Source organism: Schistocerca nitens, chromosome 9 (genome assembly GCF_023898315.1).
Source record: "Schistocerca nitens isolate TAMUIC-IGC-003100 chromosome 9, iqSchNite1.1, whole genome shotgun sequence".
NCBI classification, from domain to species: Eukaryota; Metazoa; Arthropoda; class Insecta; order Orthoptera; family Acrididae; genus Schistocerca; species Schistocerca nitens.
The window spans coordinates 79,008,959-79,029,953 of record NC_064622.1 but is presented as its reverse complement, the minus strand read 5'-3'; the positions used below and the strand labels follow the sequence as shown (position 1 = coordinate 79,029,953).

Genomic DNA, 20,995 nt, shown 5'->3' with positions numbered 1-20,995 from the left:
CACTGATACGTAACAGGACATCTCCGCAGAGCGGTCTTAGTGATGATGTTACAGCAGTTGTGTCGAAATGACATAATTGAACCTCTTTAGCTTTTTTGTTGTTTAAGTTGCCTCTGATCCAGACATAAGAGAAAGGAGAAACTACCTCAATGTCATGTTGCTCCAGCATGTGTGTCCAGTGTCGTAGTAACAAATATGCGACTTCGCTCGACGTGAGATTCCAAGGAAAGGTGACGATTGTGGGATCGAAATGTGAAACACCCCTGACAATAGTCTGTCTCCGTAGCTAAGTGGTCAGAGTGTCTGTTATGCGGAGGAGCCGCTTTCAGTTCCGGTAGCCAGGATTCTTTTTCTAGGTAGGAAGACCAGAACGATGTGCACTCAACCTCCTGACGCCAGTTGAGCAGCTCCTTGACTGACAAGTAGCGGCTCCATGATCTGGGAAATGGCAACGGCTAGGAGAACGGGATTCTAACCCCTTAACCCTCCGTATCGCATCCGAATAATGCCACTGGCAGATGATGAAGCACCGACCGGTCGGTACTGAATAGCCCGTCTGGGATACTTGTAGAGCTTTACTTTTACCTGATGATATGGAAACTTTTATCTTGAAACTGAACTCCTTATCCTGGTACCAACCTCAAGCTCTCTCTCTCTCTCTCTCTCTCTATCTATCTATCTCTCTCTCTCTCTCTCTCTCACACACACACACACACACACACACACACACACACACACACACACAAACGCGCTATTCCGTTCCATTTCGTTTTTGTCTTTTATCCAGTCGACATTAGCATCACGAGGATGGAAAAATTCACGGAGGTCCACTCCTATCGGAGAAACTGACCTACCATTCGCCTGTGAGTGATTTACGGGAAGCGATCAAAAGGTTGAATCAGTACCAAGACATCAATTAACCTCCTTCCGAATAAGTCCCGTGTGTTTTTCCACTGTACCACCTCGTTCAGTATTAACTGCTCCATATGTGTATATTATCAGAAGTAAGTTAACATTACCGACAGACAATAAAGCCATTGCACAGTAGATCACCAGGAAGACTACGGGAAAAATTAGACTCTCGTGGCACAGACGGCGTGATTCTAGAAACCGAAGATTTTTCTGTCGCCCCAATCCTCTCTTTCTGCGCGCACTACCATTTTACTCTACACTGAAAAAACTGGCGTAAGTGCCTTCCATTTGCCCTTACGCGGTTGTCGAAATCACCCAGCGTTCCGACCAGCACATCGAAGTCAATTCGGCAAGAGCTGTTTACTGTTTCAAACTTGTCAGTCGTGCGAGTAGATTTTAATCTTTAGTGCACTTTCGACCTTAACTAAAGTGTGTAGCATACCTCAAACCGCGTCCTATTGGCAGGAGAAGGATTCTGATTTTCGTCACATCTTAATTCCTAAAGTTTGCCGTTTTCTCGTACACATTGCTTTCCGTATTCAGCGTCAAGTTCCGGTTTCTGTTCGTTAAATATTTTCATTGTACATGGTGTATTTCTTGCTTATGAGACCATTACTACCTTTTTATTCATTAAGAGAAAGAGAATTAAGTAATGTTTATATTATGTTGAGTCCTCAGGCATTAAGAACGACATTAATTACAAGTCAAGCGCCAAAACATGACCATTTGTATGTAAACGCATAAAAGTGATCAACGTGCAAATGATAGCGTCTGCACGCACGATCTGTAATTAATGTCGTTCTTCATCCCTGTGGATATCTGTTGTTTGACCGAACAAGTAATTTTAATAAAGAAGTGCCGTACAGCTATTGTGCCAAATCATGACTGTGCGTAAGTAATTTTCGCCTTTGCACTATGTGTGTGCAAACTTCGTTTGGAAAATTCCTCTGTCGCGGATGTAGTAGCTATATGTTTCTCTCCGTAGCGTGTTCTCCCCGATCCACCTTGGCAACGTCGCTTCGTACACCTATTAACGAAAACGGCGATAGTTTACGAGAAATCCCGTTCAGAATTCTGCTCGGCACCGTCTATCAAGCTGCCCTTACAACTGTTGCTCCCTGATGGATTTAGTGCTATTAACCTCCTGTTGCTACGCCAAAATTGCGCGAGGAGCTGATAGCAGGCAAGCACAGGAAGTGGTCCTGAAAATTTATAGCTCCACGCGAACTGTATGTGTCCGAGAGTAAGGAAAGGTGGCAAGTGGAGCACGGTGGAACAGAAGGGACGTAAAGGGGCAGGAAGCTTTCGGCGACGCTATGGCGCACCGTCCAAGAAATCCTGTTTAGATATTCAGATTAGCGCGCGGCTCCGCCGTAGCGGAAGGTCTGCACAGGCAAATTAACGGAAGCGGGCAATTGATCGCTTCGCAAACAGGGCCGGATTTCGGCTGAAGTGGCCGGCGTATCGGATAGCGCATCGGGGCCCTTCCTTCCGTCCGCCATCGTCGGCTGCCAGCGATGCCATCATAAATTATTCGTCGTCCCGAGAGAAATAAAAAGATAGCAACCAAAGTTCGGCGTGAATTGCAAACTCATTACGGTTCTGCGTATACGTTCCAGTCTTCACTGCCCCGAAATGTGAAACTGTCGAACTCGTTTTCCTAAGATTTTCCATGTAGTATAGCGAAAAATTTTCATGAAAACAATTCTGCAGTAAATTCAAGTCGCTATCTGCACCTATGTATGCAGAATGCTGTATGCTCGTCATACAGGAGAGGCATTGTTCAAATTCTCTAACACCCATCCACGTACACATCTCCCATGGTTTATTTGATTCACTTACAGCGAATGCTAGAGAGATTCCTTTGAGAAGGCCAAAACCGTCTACCTTCCATATCCTTCACAAGGGGAAAATAAATATTTATTACTCCCGTTTTCTTTTCCTTTTCCCTTTCACCTAAATTTCTTTATTTCTGATTTTCTTGCCATCGATCTCAGAACCTAATGGCTCTACCTTACGGTCACTGTACAAGGATGCAGAAATCCCAAATGTTTTATCGTCAGATAAGCGAGCTTGACGAAACTGTTTTCCGTGTACCAGTAACCACAAATAAACTTAAATTCTGTATTCAACTCGTCGTCTATGGTACGTCAAATATCAGCAGCAGTTGGCTACATCGATAAACACATCACAATCTACTACCACACCACTCCCTCCATAATTTCCCTTCTCCCAGAAATTCTGTAATCAAATGTTTGAAATCTCTGAGAAAATCAGGAGTTGTGAAGCTACAAATCAATTCGTGAAGACACATAGTTTTAACAGGCATGGGATATTCATAGTGCGGCAGACAGAGGAATTTCAGTCGGAATTGACACCCTTACAAACACTTCACTGCAAATAAGTGCTTCACTGGTTATCAGAATGATATTGGAACTTTTTAACAAGTGCTACAATAAAAAAAGGTCTTAATATGGGTTCTTAAGGGAACTAAAGCGTCCACTTTGAGATTCTGTTGGTGACTCGATGTTCAGAGCAAAGCAATGCGCCGGCCGAAGTGGCCGTGCGGTTAAAGGCGCTGCAGTCTGCAACCGCAGGACCGCTACGGTCGCAGGTTCGAATCCTGCCTCGGGCATGGATGTTTGTGATGTCCTTAGGTTAGTTAGGTTTAACTAGTTCTAAGTTCTAGGGGACTAATGACCACAGAAGTTGAGTCCCATAGTGCTCAGAGCCATTTGAACCAAAGCAATGCAGTTTTCATTCCAATTACGTATCTATCTAGACATTTCGCAAGATTCTTCATTTCTAGTATACTTCATTACAAATATGAAGCACAGTCCTATCTCATCTTGTAAGGCTTCTAAGACTGGATTCTGCGCCAACCGTGTCTTAAGTCAAGGAACAGAGAAATAAACCACCTCTTCCTTCAAACGACTGCAGACATCGTCTTCTCTCTTTTTCCCGTTTGTCCCCCCTCCACCACGCCATTTTGTTATTACAAAGGAATAAACAACTTCTCAAAGACGGTGACCGTGTCTGTGGCGCCGGCAGAGATAAATATCAAATTATATTCTAATCAGGCCTCTGTGCAAAACGTAAATGCTCCGCTCGGATAAAACCTCTGGAAATCGAAAACACAGACGGTGGCCAGTGTTATCTTTGACTTATCGGGTGGAGGAGGACGAGGAGGGAGGAAAGGGGACGGGCGAGTGAGAGATACGGATGAAACGTACTATACAAGACAAGCCAGCGAAAACACACGGAAAAAAGGAGGACAAAAGCCAGTGAGAGGGGGGGAGAAACAGTGGGAGAGAAGGAAGGAGTGCGAAACAAAAGATGAGCGAGAAGAGAGACGGCCGCTGCCACGAGGAAAGATAGCTCTTATTCAAATGAATCGGAGCGAATTCTGGGGGATCTAATTTATTTTTTAATTGCTGCCTTTAATTTCTGTACACGCTCGTATGATAGTTCCGCTTGATATTTCATTCTTTTGTTGTTTGCATTCGCCTGGAAATATTTTTACTGATAGCCGTCGTGCCCCCCCCCCCCTCCCGCGACTAAGCTCCGCCCCCGGACTTTCTCCTTTTTCTCGCACGCCCGCACGCGCGTTAGACGTAGATTTCACTATGTCCTCCCCTCAAAGGGCTGGCCATTTTTTAATTTTTTTTTCGCATCGCGGCACGCTCTTCCCCCACCCTCGCACTTTTTCTCTCCCAGCAAGGGCAGCAGATACGACTGGCCGGCGTGCTGCTTGTGGCAGCCTTGGCTTGCTCCCTCAGCTCTCTCCCTCTCTGTGTGTGTCTCTCTCTCTCAGCAGCGCTGCTTAATTATGAGTAATTTCATCCGCATCCTACGCGTGCCCTCGTTTGTTTTATTTTTTAATGCACGCACGTAACAATAAAATGAAATATTATTTGGGAAATAAATGGACTTGAGGGGAAATAGGAAGGAGCGCTTGTGGCTCGAGAATGGTGAGGGGTCGCGAGGATAGGACACGCAGGAAGGCTGGCGCTAGACTGGAGGGAGGGGGAACGCGGAATTGAAGCAAGTGAAGGCATAAACATGGAGAAGATAGTTCCAGATTTCCCCTGGGAAGAAACGGCCGCCTAGGCGTGTGGTTTTGTATGTGCCCCGCCAACCTGAGATTATTCTTGCGAGAGCAGACATTTCTCGCAGGCTCGCAGCAGGATTCCGCTCAAGAATAAGAAAGACGACCTCCCAGAGATGATGTCAAATCCAGCGGCATGGTGCGCCAATTAACGGCCTGCATGCAAGCCTTCACTGACACCCTCATTGATGAGATGAACTATAGTAACCTTCTGTAGACGAACGGCATTATAATTTATCAAATAAGTAACCAAATGGGGCTAGTTCATGGGCTATTGTCAGCAAACGACTTTTTTTAACGGTAAAAGTTCTAATCTTGCCCGATCAGAAAGTATCATTTCTTTATCAAGTTTCGATTTAAAAGTATTTTTGAAGAACAAAAAATGACACTATTCTCGAGCTGTTTGCATTTTTGTAGCATTCAGTTTCCTTCTCCTGCTGCTGTTATACGATACGTTCCAAAAAAGTTATAACACTCCCTGTATATAAAACTCTAGTGTGGCAAACCAAACTTTCTCGAGGTCTCTGTAATGATAAATTCCGCCCGAAGAAAACTTGTGTAGTGTGGCTGACTTCGGTTTATATTTCCTGCAAGTATACGGTCAACAAAGATGCCACAAAGCTACGTGTCGGAGGCGTTTCTTAGGAATATTATTTGTCGTAGTTCTTCGCCTGTACTCTGCAAGCCACCTGACTGTGAATGGAGGAGGGTATTTTATGTACCACTATCACTCCTCAAACTTTCCAGTTGCGAAAGATGCGCGGGAAGAACGGCTGTTAGTAGTAAGCCTCCATGTGAGCTCGAACCTCTCTAATTTTATCTCATAATCTTTTCGCGAGATGTACCTAGAAGGAAGAAATACATTAGAAAGGTACATTCTCGGAATTATGATATTAAACCGTTCTGTATTGCGCAACTTCTCCTTTGTAGCGCCTCCCATTGGAGTCAGATGAGAATCTCCGTGACGATCCATTGGTTACTAAACGAACCTATGACGAAACGTGTTGCTCTTCTTTGGATCTTCTCTATTTCTTCTATCAATCACATCTCGTAACAATCCCCGACTGCTGAGAAGTTCTCGACTGTCAGTCGGACAAGACAAGGGTTTCATCTGCTACGCGCATCGCTTGCGGACAGCGATGAATCTCATTCTGACATTCACGTGTGCTACGTTACACTTGTGGGTCTTAGCATCAAGCGTCGATCCTCTGCAGGGCTTGCTGCATTTTGCTATAATTTCGCAGCATTACAACTTCTCCGTACAACAGCATCATCCGCAAACTGCCTCATGAATCTTCCGACTTTATCCACTATGTCGTATACATAACAATGGCGCTAAAACACTTCCTTGGGCTGCGCACGAAACAGTCCTCAAGTCTTGACCTCAGACGGAGTTGTACGGAAATCAGTCAGTTCGAAATGGCCAGAAGTAAATTACAATGTTGCCGTCTTGTTTGCGTTCGTTGCAGTTCCTTCAAAGAACGTGCTCGAAGGAGCTAGGTGGGCGAGTGGCGAGGGCAGTCCTGAGAGCTCTTTCCGGTGTTCGCCGGGCGGTCGGCTACGGCTCGCTTCTGAGGAGTGCTGGGTCGCCCACGCCGCCGGGGAAAGTGGGGGGGGGGGGGGGGGAGTGGGACAATAGGACCCTGCCGAATGCCGCCCGGCGGTCGGCTAATTCCGGGACGACGGCCGAGACAAAAGATGGACTGACGGGCGGCGTCCCGGCGCCCCAGTGACAAATGACACGCGACGGGCGCGTGCCCACACCGGGAAGAATATGGCCAAGATGTCAAACTGAATATATGGAAATACGACGACCTGACAATTAAATATAGAAGGATCGTGGGAGAAGGAAAACAAGGGATCCACGGGGAAGGAGGGGGTAAATTAATGAAGGGCAACCACTCGGCACGTCGGTCCTTCCATCACGTCAAATGGGTTGACGGTGACGCCTCCATAAAAGAACGATTGCGCAGCCTTTCATTTTCCGACCTCCAACCGAACACCCGCAATCTCTTCAAATGTCGTTCTCACTCCGTCCCTTGTCGGGGTTCTAACCCCCCCCCCGCCCCCCTCCCCCCTACGCCCATCCCTTCCGTGCGCGTGATAGAGACGGTTCAGAGCTAGATTGCACTTCCTCTTTTTTTTCCTCCTCTCTAAATTATTTATTCGTGGGAGGCCTATTATTATTCTGCTTCGAGAGGGGCAAAAAATGACGGAGGCTCCTTTGTTTTCGTGGCGATGCTTACATAAATGGAATCTGCATTTCTGTTGTTGCACGGGGCGCCCCGACGGCGTGGGCGTGCGGTCGCGCGGCGTTCCGAAGATCAGTCACGCTTTTGTTTCTGCCAGCCGGGGTCTGAGGGAGGCACAGAGGGTTAGCTGTTTGAGGCTGGTGGGAAGGGGAGGCGCGGGGAGGGTAATTATATCGCCGGGGCCCCGCGGCTCCTACCAGTGAGGGTTGCAGTCGCCGCGGCGCCGATGCTCCGAACTCTGCGGTCCCGAATCTCAGCGTACAAGTGAAGGCCTCAGATGTCACCATCTTGTGTAGGGAGCCCAAAATACCGACGTATACTGCAAATCCGCCCCTCTTGGAGTCACCTCGCGGCTATCGCATTACGAACGGCTTCACCTCAACTATTTAGCTTGCTTCTCTCTGGTGGAACCCGTCTCCGTGCCCTTTTCGAATATCTTTGTGTCCACCTGAGACGCCTGCATCAAAAAGATATATTTCAACTGTCTCTATTATAATCTCTTCTGCTAATATACTTTCTGTTATCATGATATTTCGCACATAATCCAGCCCAGACATAAAACTAGGATGGTTAGTGCATCACCCCTAATGAGACCGGGGAAACAAAACTTCAGACTGATGCAAAAAGGCAAAATTATGAGACTGTCCTCTGCCTTCTGAAACGACTAAACATACTGTGGTTTAATATGCTAATCTCTTAAACTCGTAAACTAAAAAAAAACGAGGTCGTTTTCCATAAAATCAGCGAGAAAACGGAACTGGAAGGAGGAACAAGAGAAGGAATTTCCATGGCCGTATATGTACAGTAGCGTGATTCCGGCGCGAGTTTACAAGCACCGCCATGTAGGCAGCGAATTAATGTGGCATTAAGTGCGTCCAAAGCGACGAACATGTTATTCTTTTGATGGCTGCCGAAGGGCAAACATTGGTACATCCATCGGAGAATAAAGGATTTATACGGGGCAGCATTTCTGTCGAAAAGCGCCGTTGTGGAATGGTGCACAAAGTTCCTTGCTGGTCGCGGTTCGACAGAAGACGTTGTCGATCTTAGAGGCCAGCCTCATCCACTCCAGCACCTGCCCTATGGCCCCGATCTCTAAAAATGGCTCTGAGCACTATGGGACTTAACTGCTGAGGTCATTAGTCCCCTAGAACTTAGAACTAGTTAAACCTAACTAACTAAAGGACATCACAAACATCCATGCCCGAGGCAGGATTCGAACCTGCGACCGTAGCGGTCTTGCGGTTCCAGACTGCAGCGCCTTTAACCGCACGGCCACTTCGGCCGGCTGGCCCCGATCTCTCTCCACGCTATTGTAACGCCTTAGGTCTTTTAAAAAAGGCGTTGAAGGGTCGACGATTCCTGTCTGACAAGGATGTGCAGCAGGCGGTTACGGACTTCTTTACGTAGCAGAACACGGTGTTATACCAAACGGATATATTCAACCTGGTGCGTCGGTGGAATGATTGTCTCAATGCACAGGGCGATTTTGCCTGATCTGCATATCGTTGCTGGACTGTAAGGCTTTCGAATGTAAATTTTTTGATCGCCCCTTATACTACAGAGAGCCACGGAGGGCAATGATTGTAGGGGAAGACACAGGAGAGGAAGTCGTAGCATGGTACATCGCACAAGACCGATGAAAAAAATTTCGTAAACTACCGATAGATGAGACTGTTACTCGGGTCGTGAGAACGACATTAAACGGTCAAATATGCAAAAACAATTTTTTATATTTGGAAACGTATTATTCGTGTAGATGAATCAACAAGAATGCTTTTACACATGGAGTTCTAAGTATTGTACCTGCGATGTGTATCTAGAGTTTAAGGACTGTCGCATTGAATTGCAGAGAACTGAAAAACCACAAGGCACCCGCCAAACGTTAACGTCGCCCCATGACTTCAGTTATCATTGAGATGAAATACCTCAGAAGCTACGAGCTAAAGGCAAAGGCGTTTAAGAAACTCCAGTACTGTAGTGGCAGGGATCATCCATAAATCATACAGTCGTTCGTGCGTTGAGGGCGGCCATGATGAAGAGTGAATGGTGTGCCGCTCTGCGGTTTAGACACCCAGATGAGAAACAAAAGCTCGCCGACAATGGAGCCCCACTTTGTTACGCCTTTTCGAAAAGTGGGCAGGCACAAAAACAGCACGGGAAACAAGAGCGTTTGTTTCGCTGATAGGCAGCTCCAAAGTTGTCTGGTCTTCGGAATCGGTAATGACTTATGGGGAATTCTGTAATTATCCTTGACGAAGTATTCGCTGGATCTGAAAAAGTGATCACCACAAATAAACAAAAAGGAAAGGCAGCTGCTAATGAACTTTAATCGCCGACCATTAACAAGCCTTTGTGTGGCACTTTTTTGTGTAGCGAAACCTGGACTAATAACGAAAGTTTTCCGCAGCGCAACAGTGTATTATTATTTGTGGCGCTGATGACTGCGTGGGATGGGGCGACAACTTCGAAGCTAAGATGCTCGGCGGTACACAATGATGTCAGACTAAGGCGATCAATTCACTGTGTGCGTCGTCGGAATTTGTGAGTAAACTGCCAGTGCCTTGTTGCCGTTTTGTAACGAACACAAATAGCTCTAGTTGCTGTCGGCTTTCAAACGCAAAATATTCTGAAGTTCGTATCAGTAAAGTGAATCTCTTGTATGGAGAAGGAACATCATAACGAGTTGTAAGCCTTACATTTTATTTCTGTCGTGGGAACCGATTTACGTTCACCAAGCGACGTGGCGCTTTGGTTAAGATACTGGCCGGAATCGTATTCGGGAGGACGCTGGTTTAAATCCCTGTCCTGTCATCCACTAAACAGCTTAAGGCTAATGCTGGTATGATTCCTTTAAAGGGGCACGGCCGATTTCCTCCCCTACGAGAGCTTGTGTTTTTTCTCCAATAGCCCCATCGTCGACAATTTTCTTTCTGAGACTTGTCCAGTTGGATTAACTAGGAATTTAACGTTACTCTGCTACAGCACTCTTATCGTTACGCAGCAGCGTAAGTTTTTTTACTGTAGTGCAAGAATTGAAAGAAAAATGCGCACGGCAAACTTTATTTTACAGCACAAGGAAAACGCAGTGTTCATCATTTTACACAGAAACATCATTTTACATAGAAACAGTGTGTCTAAGACGAAGCAATGTAACCACAAAACGCTTCTTTCTGAGTCTGAAATTGTTCACCCGTGGACGAAGAGGGTTTGTACTTCCATACACGGGTCATGTTTGCCCAAGGTGTCATTGGACTGATCGATTTTCTTCTGGATTGTCCTACGCAACTAAGTGATTTAATTCGCGCAAGCGTTCATCTCGTGACATTTACTATTATTATCATTATTATTATACCGATTCCACTCTACGGTGAATAACTTGAAGAGTCTGGACGATTATTGGCAGTCTGTCACAACAATATCTTTTGAGAAACAGAAACAGGTAGTTCTCAGAACTTGATCCTGTCCAAATGTGATGACAGAGCAGCGTTGCAGCCTGTTGAGAATAAGCACAGTGGGGCGCAGTTATTGGCTGTAGCGTTGCTGCCTAGCGTGACCGCCCCGTCTTACGTGTTCCGATGGTCGGCCGTGATAAATCGATTTGGACTCGTTTGCACACGGCACGCCTGCCAACATACGTATTCTAGCTCGGCTGCCAGCGTCCAGCATCTCTCGTATGCAGAATGCACTCGAAAATTCAACTCGCACCAGCTGCAAACTCAGCAATATATAGACCCTCAGACCATCAAAACGGGAAACAAAAAAGGCAATGTAGCAATAAAGCTTTTCTTCGGGATTGACCATCAAAACGGGAAACAAAAAAGGCAATGTAGCAGTAAAGCTTTTCTTCAGGATTCATACTTCGCACATCTGTACCTTTGCCAAACTAGTCTTAGGAAACAAGACGGATCTATGCAGCAGTTGCGCATAGGATTCGGAAAATGGGAAGAGACATTCTTGAACTAACGGCCTGATTAATGGAAACTGATCATTACAAACAGAATACGGAAACTAACAGATAATATTAATAATACGTTTGTGTAACTCAACGGTCTCGCAAAAAAAAAGTGTTTCAGTTGGACACAGCTTCGGCAACTTGCCTGTCCGTAACCTATTCCAGTATTCCTCACACGGAAATGGGCCCTACAGATAACCTGGAATCCGAAGCACGTGTTGTTCCTGGCCAATCTTCACTGAGGTGAGGGCTAGGTTAAAGACGCACTGAAAAATTTCCCTCTGATTCGACCGGGATTAGACCCCGCAACGCCGGCCGCGGTGGTCTCGCGGTTCTAGCCGCTCAGTCCGGAACTGCGAGACTGCTACGGTCGCAGGTTCGAATCCTGCCTCGGGCATGGATGTGTGTGATGTCCTTAGGTTAGTTAGGTTTAAGTAGTTCTAAGTTCTATGGGACTGATGACCACAGATGTTAAGTCCCATAGTGCTCAGAGCCATTTGAACCATTTTTGACCCCGCGACCTCTAAGTTTCCAGGCACGCACTTTACAAACAGGCCAAGAAGACCTTCTAGCTAACAGATAATTACACATGAATGTGGAAAATTAACGGAGAATTTTCATTCCGTGTGCTCTAAGTCATTGACGCTTTTTTTAAAAAAAGAAAAAAAAAGTCACAACGCTCAATAAAATAACAAGTGCAGTTTTTCCAGCATATAAAGTTCATCTATGAAGTACTATCTCCAATTCGATATGGCGAATAAGAAAACTCCTCTTGGAAAATTACGTATAACACGTTAACAGATTTCAAACGAATATGCCATATCTTTCATTTGGTCATCCATTCTGTTACCAATTTGTGGCATCCAAATTCATGGATAAGGTTTTAAATTTTCGTTTATGTCTTCGTTTCTCTTCCAGCAACGTAGTTCATATATTAAGAAATTGTCGAACTGATTTATAGTAATCACAAGTGTTACATAATTTCGGATGTAACTCTGTCCTTTCGAGTAATCTTGTACATATATTACGTTTCAATGCTGCTCCTCCAGGGGTGTACGTGAGGGGCAGTAAAATACGTTGAAAATTTCTTCCTTTTTTTTTTTTTTTGAGTGCGGAAATAGCAAAAGGAAAGTTTCAGGCTCGAGGAGGACATTTTCGGCCTTATTTCGAGTAATTTGTCTATAATCATTACATTTCGATGGAGTGTTACCACTAATCCTCGTCCGTGCGTGTTATCCATATGACTTAATGGCGTCACAGAGTTTGACAATCAGCTGGAGATCGTATAGTTTCCTGATGGAACTCAAGAAGGTCTAAGTTTTTCTTTTTACCATCTGGCAGTTCTTTTTCTAAGCGAAGAGGAGAACGACACCACGGCGTAGTGTGCAGCAATTACTCCAAGTATATTTGCTACCAGAGAAACCGATCAGCAGTTGGGGGGATAACAACAGCAATCGTATTTATTATGGATTTACGCAAGGTAGTCGTTTGGGTGCATTAAGCTCCCCTGTCTGTATTCAACGTCCCACGCTCAACCGTCCTATTCTTCACTGACGCTCGGTGATAAGAGTATGGACCAGCATTATTTAATTGCTTATTCTGTAGTCTACATGAACATGTCCTGCGGCTACTTGTATGATATGTGAGGCTTTAATTAATGCAGAATCCGGGATATTTTCTCCATCTCGTCACATAATTTCTGTGTAGTGTAGAACTTACTACCACGTCGTGCCTGTGACACGTAATCGCTAATACGAAAACAGCGAACACGTCTCAGCTGCCTTCAGTTCCGCAAAAGGGTATGTTAGCGTTCAGACGAGTGTTGACAACAATGTTTATTCAAGCGCGAGAAATGTGCAAACAGTTGTCTTTGGCATTTCCGTCTGCATTTATTATACCGAACGATTGCGGTTTATACTCTCGGACAAACAGGATGTGCCTTCCCGGAGAAAGTTTTTACAAATAACAAAACTGAAACAAGAAACACTTCAAGTGTTTCTTGGTCATGCGTCCACGTATTATTGGCGGGACACAGCAAGAGGCAGTCTTTCGTGTCTACCGGAACTAACTGTGGAACTACTGGCGAAAGGATTTATTACATGCCCGTAGTATTGAGAGAGGGGGGGGGGGAGAGGGAGAGAGAACGAGTGTGTTTATGTATGAGTGGGTGAAGTCCAGCTGAATCTACGATTGTAAGGGATTACGTTCTTTCGACCTCGCTACGCTTAGCCTTCCATAGTCACCTAGCTGATCTTATAGGAGCCTCGGTGATGACCCAACACCGATCCACAGCAAGCGCGTGAAAAATGATCACCAATAATTATTAACATTCCTAGCACAAGAAGACGAAAGTTTTATATGTTTGTGTTATTTGCTGTAATAATATGTAATTAATAAGGAGTGATATTATCGAAATACTGCTATTAACATAACAATATAATTGGCTAAATAACTGGCCAGCTGGAGGAAAAAAGTTCAATTAAAAATGGTGATGACCCTCGCACATTCGGGCACCACATGTCCCAGAGGCAGCTGTGGACGAAGCACCTGCCTCTCCGTCCTCCAAACCACCTGTCGCATCAACATCAGAGCTGTTGATTTTTATCGGAGCGGGCAGAACTCCAGTACTGACCGGAAAAGTAGGAGCTCATTCGTTGCCCCATTTTTCTCCTTGTTGTGCATCCTCTGTTACTGTCTGGATCACATTTCTGTACAATCTAGGAGACTGGAGACGTGCCATCGGTCTTTCGAAAGAATGTCATTCACACAGTTACGAAGATAGCAAGACAAATAAATACGAAAACTATCCCACAATCAGCTTAACGGGTATGCTTAAGTTGATAACAATAATACAAAGAAAAATGGGAAAGAAAACTGAGGACCTGTTAGGGAGCTTTCAATTTGGTTTTAGAAACGCGAAAGACGCTAGAGAGGCAGATTTATCGTTGCGCTTTACGAAAGAGGCAAAAAGAAGAAGAAGAGGACCCTGTCATAGGATTTATCGACCTAGAAGAGGCGTGCGTCAACGTAAATGATGCAGTTCTCAGAAAGATGGGTACGACAGAATGCATTCAAGAAGCAAGAGGAAGCAAAAATAATGGTAAACCAAGACAGAATAGCTCTGATTGAAAAGGGCGTAAGAGAGGATTGTTCACCCTGTGCATCGAAGAAGCAAAGTGATGAAAATAAAATAAAGCTTCAGTAGTGGAGTTAAAATCCAGAATGAAAGGATATCAGTGCTAATATTGCTGCGAATGAGGAAGACGTACGGGACAGGTTAAATGGAGTGAACAGTTCACTGAACGCAGATTGCGCGTTGAGAGTAACCAGAGAACGACGTAAGTAATGAAGAGAAGCAGAAATTAAATTAGCTATACCATAAAGATCAGAATTGGGAACCACAAAGTAGGCGAAATGAACGAATTCTGCTACCTTAGAAGCCAAATATGTGTGAAAAGTACGAAGGAACAAAGCAAGTATTGATACATCAAAAACATAATTCCAGTGGTGCTAGAGGGAGCAGTAGAGGACAAAAACTGTAGGGGAAATTGGAGATTGAAATATATCCAACAAATAACTGATGGTGTGTGTTTCTGGCAGACGAAGACTATGATTCTTGACCTACGTTGCTACTAGCAAGACATAACTATTGCACACATCGTTTTCAGGCTCACTGGAATTTCCTAGTTAGTCACGTTGAACTGAAGACTTCTGAATGTTGCTCAACTAAATCCTGTTCTACGTTGAATTTCTGCCATTTGTTTGGCTGTTACTAGATGAATGTTGTGAGCAAAGTATTTGTACTCGCTGACGATTCCTATACATAGTAATACTCAGCTGTAACGTATAGTGTGCGTTAATTTCTCTGGCATAAAAAAGTGCGAAACTGTCACGTACCGAAGGACTGCCTCCCACAGCAGAATTTTGCTACGCTTGGAGCCACAGGAGCTTGTATGCTGAGAGTACAAATGTTGCGCATGAGGCAAACACTTTTAACTTTCAGCCCGAACTCGGGCGTGGCTTGGAGGATGTGGATCGAATTTCTCCTTGCCGACCAGCGAGTATGCAATGGCCGCCGCGTCGCTTTCCGCGTTCAAGTGCTGGCCGGCGCCACAGCCGTAAAGGGAAAAAATATTCGCTGACCTCATCCGGTTACTGTGATAGATGCGAGCCGCGTGGGGCCAGGGACGCGGAATATTTTATTAATTGGAAGCGACGACTATTTATCGCCGTGACAGCGGAGGTGCGCCTCGCCAGCGCTCAGTATACCTACTGTGTGTATGTGTGTGTGTGTGTGTGTGTGTGTGTGTGTGTGTGCAGGTCGCGAGGCGTGGGACCGATATCTTACAGCGCTCGCGGGGGGATTACGGGGCAAAAACGTGAGTTATCTCCCGTCCCGACAGAAATAAGCGAGGCGGATTGGTCGTCTAATCCAAAGCACCTTGCCAGGAAAAAAAAGAGCAACGGAAGAAAGGGGGGAACTGACTAATGTTGGCGCATATTTTTCGTACACCTGCTCAGGAGTTTATCCTACACAGAGACACGTAAAATAGAGGTGAGTGAGAACACCACTACCTTCCACTCGCGCAGGAAGAGATATTTATTGATGATGATTAATGACAAAGAGTCATCGGGTACTCTTGGGGTCTGGGAAAATCGGCAACCCTCGAGCGCTTCAAATATCTCGTGCAGAGAAGTAGCATGTTATACTTTGGTTTGTCGCAGATGATCCATACCTTCCCTTGTTGCAATATTTTATCTTGCGTTGCGTCATAATTTATATAAGACAGAGTTTTGCAACACTAGCTCTGATATCCTTATACCTTCTTCATTGTAGCATAGTCACTGTCCACCTCATCGATATTCCTTTTTATAGGATTCAAACTGCTCGTCTGAACAAGTTGATTTTTTCTGGCGTTAATAAATATAGGATGTTTCAAAGTCTTTCTGTCAAACGTCTAGGGATGACTGGTCACGTAATGGGGAACAAATGTTACGAGAGACAGAATGTTTGCTGATGCTTCCTGGCGACACAAGGCGTCCTTGCGTATTGCTTATGCCCCTGGGGGGGGGGGGGGGGGGGGCAGAAGGGTGTAGACCCTCTGCGGCATGTATATGCCTTGCGTGTTGCCTATAATCCAGTCATCAGCTACACACGAAAGGGTGGTTACCTCTTTTGGGACAGAAAAGGTGTGATTTTTGCGGATTTCCTGGAAAGAGGCACTACAATAAACTCTAAAAGTTATTGCCAAACTCTGCACAACTTCAGAAGAGCAATACAAAACAAGCGCAGGGGAAAGTTGGGCTCAAAGATCTTGCTGATTCAGGACAACGCCCGGGCCCACACGGCAAATGCCAATCGTGAAGTTCTCGAATCTTTTAAGTGGGAGTTGTTTCCTCATCCGCCGTACAGTCCCGACCTGGCACCGAGCGACTTCCATTTATTCCCAGCAATGAAGAAGTAGTTGGCTATGCAGCGTTTTGATGACGACGCACAGCTTCAAGAAGAGGTATCCACGTGGTTGAAGGCGCAGGCGGCCGAATTTTACGACGAAGGAATTTCCAAGCTCGTCCATCGCTACGATAAGTGCCTTAATTTAAATGGCAACTATGTAGAAAAGTAGTATTTAAGTGTGGCTTTCATCTGTATATAATAAAAAAAAATTCCAATACTTTATTTATTTTTAATTCCAAAACGTAATGTACTTTGTGGATAGCCCTCGTACAACTTGTCTAATACGGAATTGAACAACCTGTGTTTTTTTCTGTTAGATGAAGTACCATTTACAGAGGAATAATTAACAATACTTTTGAATACTTTACTTATGGTACCTTCTCTTGTTGCAGCTCTGTTGAGCTCGATTATGATGCTTGCATCTCAGCAAAGATCTGCTTTATCAGCGTAAGATGGAAGGTCATTTATAAGAGGGGCGTTCAATAAGTAACGCAACTCAAATTTTTTCTCGGCCAATTTCGATTTAAAAATGCTAAATTTGCTGTGGGACATCTCGGAATATTCCCGCTTTAGCCCCTACAGTGTCATGAAGTTCCTATAGCTGGTGGCGCTATACGAAGCCTTTAAAATGGCGCCTGTAATGGAGGCGCGTCCACGCAGAGAGCTGTCATTTAATTTCGTTTGGCGGAAAAATAGAGCATTGTAGATATTCATAGTCGCTTGCAGAATCTCTACGGGGACCTGGCAGTGAACAAAAGCACGATGAGTCGTTGCGTGAGGCGTCTGTTATCATCGGAAGGTCGCGCAAACCTGTCCGGTCTTCCGCGTGGCGCCTGGAAGTCCAAAGCTGTGACTCCTGCAATGTTGGAACGTGCGGACACTCTCACTCGAGTTGATCGGTGGATCACAATCAAACGCCTCGCTGCTCGACAGTACGTCTCTGCTGGTAATGGTGGCACACTTGTCCACCAGTCGGGGTATGCAAAGGTGTGTGCCTGCTAGATTCCTCGACTACCTACATCCATCTGTTTGGCCCAGTGAAGGATGCACTCTGCGGGAAGCAGAGCATGGATGATGGGGACGTTATTGACGCAGCAAGACGTTGGCCCTGACCTCGACCAGTAGAGTGGTACCATGCGGGCATACAGACCCTCTCAGTAACGTGGCAACAGGCTGTCGCATTGGACGGAGATTATGTTGAAAAATAAGGTTTTGTGGCCAGAAGAGTAGGGAATAACATGGTGTACTGGAATACCGAATAAAACCAACCCGTTTTCAGAAAAAAAATGTGTTGCATTACTTACTGAACGTCCCTCGTATGAGAAAAGAACGAGAGTGATTACATAGTGAATCATATGGAACTCCAATAATAATTTGTCGCCACTAAGAAAAAGATACGTCATGAGGACTGGATGAGCTGTCTAACGTAGCCCTTTGTTTCATATCAGTTCAGTGTGAAGGGAACCATTTACTCGTTGTACCCTTCGAAAGCTACAACGTTTCTCCAAAGGAGTGTTGTAATCTGCTCAGTCACAAGGCGTAAACATCGACAAAAATCACCGTAGTTGAAATCTTGTCATTTTGATAATTTAGTACTCGTTCAGTGAAATTGTTGGCCGCACCTTTAATGAAGAGACCTTTTAATGAAGAGACCTTTCTGGACTCCAAACTGTGACTGACTCAGACTCTTATATTCACAGACCTGCTCCATCATCCTTAAATACTTTCACTTTTCCACAACCTTTGAGAAGGAAGTTAATTGTGAAATAGGTCGGTCGTTGTCTTCTTGTGGAGAATTTGTACTCCCAGGTTATAAAATGTACACCGTGTTCTAAAGCTTCGACGTGATAAATGAGGGCGCAGTGTCTTTGAACTCGTCGCTTTAGGACGGACTAGCGTGTCGATGCACTCACCTTTCTTGGGGATCAGCGACTTGAGCAGCAGGACGGCGTTGTCGTCGCAGGCCCAGGCGTGCATCTTGCGGTAGGAGTCGCGGCCCTTCTCGGTGAGCTTGTCCCAGGGCTTGGGCTTGCTCAGCAGCTCGGAGACGGTGCCCTGCGACAGCCCGAGCACGTACTTGGCGAACAGCCGCTGCCCGATGTTGTTCACGGACAGCAGCTCGCGCACCCGTCGCGAGATGTGCAGCGTATCCAGGTTTTGCGTCGCGTACTTGTCCATGTTGTAGCGTAGCATCTCCTGCACAGAGCGGACAATCGGTGCTCGCCTTAGCAGTGCTCCTCACACTCTATAGCTACTTTGTTTTGCCTTTTCCTTTCAAGTCCATCCAGCTTCAAATGGCAGCTAATTAGCGTACCACATAGAACAACAATAATGTCTGACTTTGTTTCTGAATGCACGTTTTACCCCATTATAAGTGCCCGTCCTTCAAAACCAAAACTCTCCTATTTTCCGAAGTCCGTCAATGTGCCAGTCTAACTGTTAATCCTTTGAGCCCTAATAGTTTCTGTCTGAAGCCACCATCTGATTAAACTTTTTTAAGTACCAGTGCCTTTCGCATGAATCCACCAATTCTATTGCGAGACAGAGACTTCTAGTGGTACACCTGAGATACTTCTACGAAAAGAAGGAAGGAAGATTGGGTTTAACGTCCCCTCAACAATGACATCATTAGAGACGGAGAACAAGCTCGGATTGTGTCAAAGATGGGAAAGGCACTCCTACGAATGTAATATATTGAAGCAGTCATTTAACAGCGTTTAAAGCAACAGTCGGCGCCGAGATTGTGTTACGTGCTTGTAGAAGATTGTGACATGCGTGTTTTTTTTTCTTTTTTTTTTTTTTTAATAGAGGATTTGAGTTTGTACTACTGCTTTTATTAGTAGTATGGAAATGAAACCACGGGAACAATAAGCAATTGTATTACGAAATTTATTAGATTTTAGGCCCATCTATGCATGTTATTCAGGAATGTAATTTGTTTTAGGCGTTATATGCTCATGGAAGTTTCGAGATGTGGTATTTTGTCTAGTAAAAATGCGAATTTGCTTCAAAATGTATCACATGAAATGAGGGTGGTCGAAAACTGCGTGTTCTAGTGGTTCCGAAATGAAACCACCTCCTCAAAACAACAGACTGTTTACCTTTTGCCATTTTACTCTCATATTCGTTGCTTACTACGATCGTAAGAATAATTTTGTAAAAAAGTTTACATATTTTATATTTTAAAGCGCAACCCCCTCTTTAAAATAACTGTTTACTTTTTGCCAATTCCTTCTTGTATTCGTTGCTTACTATGATAATAAAGGTTAATTATGTGATAAAACTTTAATATTTTTTTTCATATTGTTAGGCTGGAAGGGTTAAGAACTGGAAAAGCGTTGCAGCAATCCTTGTTGAGTTGGTAGAAATGTATTACAATGCACCGCCATTCGAGACAGTGGTTATGTGGCGCATGAGCTTATAACGGAAATCTTCTGACGAGGTTGTGGAAGGTTGTCAAGACGATGCGTAGCAGGAGATTGGACATAGGCGTGTCTTTCCTCCACGACAACGCACCAGCTCATTCTGTACACGACGTAGTCAAACATACTGCTTCTTCGAGATATCACATTCTCTCGATACGTAGCCCAGTGACCCCTTCCCTTTCATGCGGATGAGAAATCATTGCGTGGCAGTCATTTACAACATGACGACGAGATGGGACGTATCCTAAACACCTAAAACGCAGACTTTTACAACCAACAACTTTGCGAAGCCATCCATCATTCGGAAAAATGTGTCGCACTGAAGAGTGAATATATGAGAAGGACCAACAGCGTAACCAAGTTTTTACTGTCGCACCCCGACTTTTTCGATGTGATAATGGACTGTGACACCACATAAAACCGTGCTGGGACTCACCTGCAAGCGCGCCTCCATGGGGTCCCCCTTGGGGATGAGCGACTCGCCGAGCCGGGCCACGCCGCCGACGGGCGAATCGTCGGTGAAGCGGAACGGGCTGCGCGGGTCGTCGAAGCGGAAGGGGCTCTTCATGCTGGCCTCGTCCGCTGGGCTGCGGAAGTACATGGGGGCAGCGGAGGAGGGAGGCAGCGTCGGCGTACTCGTGGGCGGCGGCGGAATCACCTGCGACCGACACCGCTTCACCGTCATTCGCTAGCGGACAATCCCTAACTATTTCTTTAATCAATTACGTCCTAAGAGAAGACTGTAAGTGTTGACAACTACGGATATAACGAAAAGTGATACGCAGTTCGAACGCTAAATGCATGCTATCTTCAAGGACAGGGTACCGCTGAGTGGTAAACATTGTCCTACACATGAAGGGTGCCTGCAGCACTGATACGAATTTTTAT

The 20,995-nt window shown here is 45.3% G+C and overlaps 1 protein-coding gene across 1 annotated transcript in view; it reads right to left on the bottom strand.

Moving 5' to 3' along the window:
- Positions 1-20,995, bottom strand: part of LOC126204016 (homeobox protein cut) — a 502,556-nt gene that overhangs the window by 31,660 nt on the left and 449,901 nt on the right. Inside the window, exons 6-7 of the mRNA XM_049938445.1 lie at positions 20,544-20,765; positions 18,596-18,878 (exon numbers count right to left, since the gene is read on the bottom strand). Of these exons, the coding sequence (XP_049794402.1) occupies positions 18,596-18,878; positions 20,544-20,765 (505 nt within the window). The remainder of the gene's footprint in view (positions 1-18,595; positions 18,879-20,543; positions 20,766-20,995) is intronic.